This window comes from Entamoeba dispar, genomic scaffold (genome assembly GCF_000209125.1).
Source record: "Entamoeba dispar SAW760 scf_1105229460663 genomic scaffold, whole genome shotgun sequence".
NCBI classification, from domain to species: Eukaryota; Evosea; order Mastigamoebida; family Endamoebidae; genus Entamoeba; species Entamoeba dispar.
In genome coordinates, this window is record NW_001854305.1 from 1 (window position 1) to 3895 (window position 3895).

General features: G+C 21.9%; 2 protein-coding genes across 2 annotated transcripts in view, besides 16 other annotated features; both read left to right on the top strand.

The window, feature by feature from the left end:
* Positions 1-401: 401 nt before the first annotated feature.
* Positions 402-572: a microsatellite.
* Positions 436-620: a microsatellite.
* A 5-nt stretch (positions 621-625) lies between these two features.
* Positions 626-697: a microsatellite.
* Positions 698-746: a sequence feature (AT_rich).
* Positions 747-785: 39 nt separating this feature from the next.
* Positions 786-851: a sequence feature (AT_rich).
* A 36-nt stretch (positions 852-887) lies between these two features.
* Positions 888-1079: a microsatellite.
* Positions 1066-1241: a microsatellite.
* Positions 1242-1280: 39 nt separating this feature from the next.
* Positions 1281-1328: a sequence feature (AT_rich).
* A 17-nt stretch (positions 1329-1345) lies between these two features.
* Positions 1346-1525: a microsatellite.
* Positions 1382-1513: a microsatellite.
* Positions 1416-1589: a microsatellite.
* Positions 1590-1646: a sequence feature (AT_rich).
* Positions 1647-1699: 53 nt separating this feature from the next.
* Positions 1700-1827: a microsatellite.
* Positions 1828-1852: 25 nt separating this feature from the next.
* Positions 1853-1973: a sequence feature (AT_rich).
* A 66-nt stretch (positions 1974-2039) lies between these two features.
* Positions 2040-2160: a sequence feature (AT_rich).
* Positions 2161-2360: 200 nt separating this feature from the next.
* On the top strand, positions 2361-3343 carry EDI_047830 (uncharacterized protein; the record flags this gene model as incomplete). Its single annotated transcript, XM_001737490.1, has 2 exons — positions 2361-2472; positions 2562-3343. 2 exons carry the CDS (start codon positions 2361-2363, stop codon positions 3341-3343), a joined length of 894 nt encoding a protein of 297 aa, XP_001737542.1.
* Positions 3330-3370: a sequence feature (AT_rich).
* Positions 3371-3420: 50 nt separating this feature from the next.
* Positions 3421-3895, top strand: part of EDI_047840 (uncharacterized protein) — a gene marked incomplete at both ends in the record, with an annotated part of 1307 nt that continues 832 nt past the window's right edge. The window contains 2 exons of the mRNA XM_001733334.1: positions 3421-3816; positions 3876-3895. The exon at positions 3876-3895 is cut by the window's right edge and continues 832 nt beyond it. Coding sequence (XP_001733386.1) covers positions 3421-3816; positions 3876-3895 — 416 coding nt within the window. The remainder of the gene's footprint in view (positions 3817-3875) is intronic.

Here is a 3895-nt window from a genome sequence, read left to right on the forward strand (position 1 = left end):
GATAGAAAGAAGCAATAAAAGAAAATTCAATAATCAAACTATCAGAAGAAAAAGAAAACAACATCAATGAAGAAGACATTGAAGATGTAAATTTTAACAAAGTGAAGAAGAAGAAAACAATACCACTGACAAAAACAGAAATACAAAAGAAGTGGACCGAGTGGAATAATAATAGAAGAGAAGAAGTAGATTCTATCAAAGAAGAATCCAGGAAGAAACTAAAACAAATACAAGAATGTGTAATTCAAATCATTAGAGAAGAATTAATAAGAATGATATTAAAAGAACTAGAGAAGACAATTGGAGAGAATATCAATATAGAATAAATAATGAAAAACAAATGAACAATCAGAACTAGAAGAAAATAAGATAAAAAGTTATTATTGTTATTGATTAAATATAATAAATATTAAAACGAAAATTAGATATTACAGAAATTAAAGAGATAATAGAAGAAAGAAGAATAAAGATAAATAAAGAAGAAGAATATATAGAAATGATAAAAGAGCAAGATGAATAGATGAAAGAAACAAGAAAAAGATAATATAAATAACAATAAATATAAAGAATAATTATACATCAAATCAATTCAATAAATTAAAATAAATAATGATAATTAACATGAAAGATGAAATAAATAATAATAAAAATAAATAATACAATAAAATAAATAAAAAGAAATAAATAAAATAACATATATTAATTATTATTTCAATAAAAACATATGATGAAATAATTAAATATATGAATGAAGAATAGAAGTGTGAAAGTGAAAAATATAGAAGATATTAAAAAAGAAATATATAAAATATCATATTATATTTCTAAATATCAATGAAATAATTTTATATGATATATCGAAATGATGAAATTAATAATCTAAGAAGAAGATCAAATAAATTAAAATAATTATTAAATAACAAGAATTTCATCAGAATTAAAATAATAAATAAAAATAAATAATACAATGATGAATATATTATTAATAAAACATAAAATTGAACAAATAAAATATTTAATTAATATGAAGAAGAATAGAATAGACATTATTAAAGAAGATAGGAGAAGAATAAGTAAAAATACAATAATGACAAGAAATTAGAAGAATAATAAATAAAATATATAATATCATAATGATGAAATATTATTAAGAGATGAATATAAATTAGAATTAATAAAAATAATATTGTATTATGATTTGAAGATAATGGAATAAAAGAAATGATAAAAATGAATAAGAAATGAAATTTGAAGTGATTTTATAAAGTGTATGATAAAAGAATTAATAAAAATGAAATTAATGAAATATATTTATTATTACAAAATAAGAATGAATAATCTATAATAATAAAATATTTAAATATTAAATTTATTGAATATTAATAAATTGAAATTAAATAATGTAATTATTCATTTAATAAAATAAATTGAAAATAAAATGATATGAAATTAACAAATAGAATATTAAAGAATATTAATATAAAAAGAAATTAATATAATTAATTAAAATTAATCTAAGAAATTATTATATTTGTATTAATTATGAAAATATTAATTACATAAAATAATAATTTAAAATGATGTAGTATTTATAATGATAAAATATCAATAAATGAATATATATTATTAAATTATATTATAAATAAGAATGAACAAATTGAAAAACATGAAATAATAAGAGAATATATCTAGAGATGTGATAAATTAAAATATCAAATAAATATAATGAATGAAAATGAAATGGAGAATAAAATAAAAGAGAATAAAATGAAAATGATATTTAATAAAAAAGAAATAAGTAAATTCAAAATAAGAATATAAAATAAAGAAGTGATCAATTTATTGAATCAACAAATAATTTATAAAATTAAATATTTCATATAATATCAGATATTTATATAGAATATAAAATAAAACAAATAATAAGAATAATAAATAATATAATAGTTTTACTAAGAAATTTAAAATATATAGAACTCTCGAATTCAAAATAAAACAAATTAATAAAATCAAATGAAAGTAATTGCAGTTGTAATAACAATAAATATATTATTTAATAAAGAAACAGTAAGAATGATAAAAGAATATTGTATTTAATTTAATATAAAATAATGATAAAAGATATAATAATTAAAAACATAAAAGAATTAATGAAATATTGTGGATATCATAGAGGTGAATATATAGAAGTACTCTATGAACAAGGGTCTGAAGAGAGTGAATGACGTAATCTCATCTGAGCAAAGTGAAGTAGATAAAATAAGAATACCGAAACTTATTTTATTAATCTTTAATTCTTTCTCTTTCTTTCTTGACTTTACCTTCTATCTTAAATTCATTTCTACTTGATTTCTTTATATATGAACAACTCTTTCTTATTCTTGAATAAAGAATCTATTTTATCTTTATTTAATCCTCCTCATTTAATACAATTAATTGAACAAGCCTTGTACTCTTTTAATTCGTCTAATTGTTTTGTTCCTAATAGACTGTCTTCTTCTTTTAACAATCATTCTATTGTCACAATGCCTGTTTTTCTTCTCAATGCCTTGGTTGCAAAGTCTTAACTATTACTCCTAACAATGTTTATCGTCATATCCCTAGTATTTTCGGTTTAATGATTTTATTTGACACAAATGGTTTTCCTCTTTGTTTATTAGATGGAAGCACTTTAACTTCAATTAGAACTGGTGGTATTGGTGGTCTTGCAATTGATCTTCTTACACAACAAAACGTACAATCTCTAGGTTTAATTGGGTGTGGTGTTCAAGGTTATTATCAATTACTCTTTGCATGTTCTATTCGAAAATTCTCCACTATTTATTTATTCAACTTTCCTGAGACAGACCTTTCTCCGTTCATCCACAAACTATCTAATGACTTACTTCATCATGGTGTTCACCACCACATCCATTTTGTAGTTTGTTCTTCCCCTACAGACGTTGTTCTTAATTCTCAAGTAATCATCACTGCTACTACTTCTTCTAAACCTGTTCTTCCTGACACACCTCTTCTCTATCTTGATAAAACAATTATTGCAATTGGCTCTTATCTCCCTACGTCTCGAGAACTTCCTGATGCTGTGTTTAGTGATGAAACGTCAGTGTTTATTGAAATGGACTATGCCAAAAAAGAGAGTGGTGACATTTTAATTCCATTACAAAATAACAAACTTTCTAATGAAAATATTCATTATTTAATAGACATCAAAAAAGACAAATCACTAACAAGAAGGACTAACATTTTTAAGTCTGTTGGAATGGCATTATATGATAATATTGTTGGATATGACTTATACAGGGATGCAAAAGAGAAAAATAAAGGAGAAGAAATAATATTATAAAATAATAATTAACTTATTATTTTTTTTCATTTATCAGAATAATTAAGAACTGGTTATTTGTTTATTATTATTATTTTATGTTGTTTTTCTTATTACTAACTTCAGTTTTTTCACAACAATTTCTATGCTATTCATCAGAGGCAATAGACATTGATGTGATTGATTCAGTTAGAACTTTAACATTAGATGTATTAAATAATAAAAATCAACCTATGTCATTCCCAGGTTGTGGTGATTCAATGACTGACCATGCTGTTTGGTACAGAATTACTAATAAAGTCACACAACCAATCCAAGTTACGTTGAGAACAATTCAAACGATTCCTCCAACAACTATCTTTCTTAGAATTTCTTCAAGTTGTCCAAGTGGGCCATCAGTTAATTCTTGCTTACATAAAACAATGTTAACACAAACAAAAGACACATTCTCATTTATACTTCAACCACAAAAAACCAATTACATTGCTCTTGTAGTAAATGGACTTTCTAAATACTCAACTCAAATACAAATTACAACAAATACTGTTAATAGAAATCAAAAAAAATCCAAAC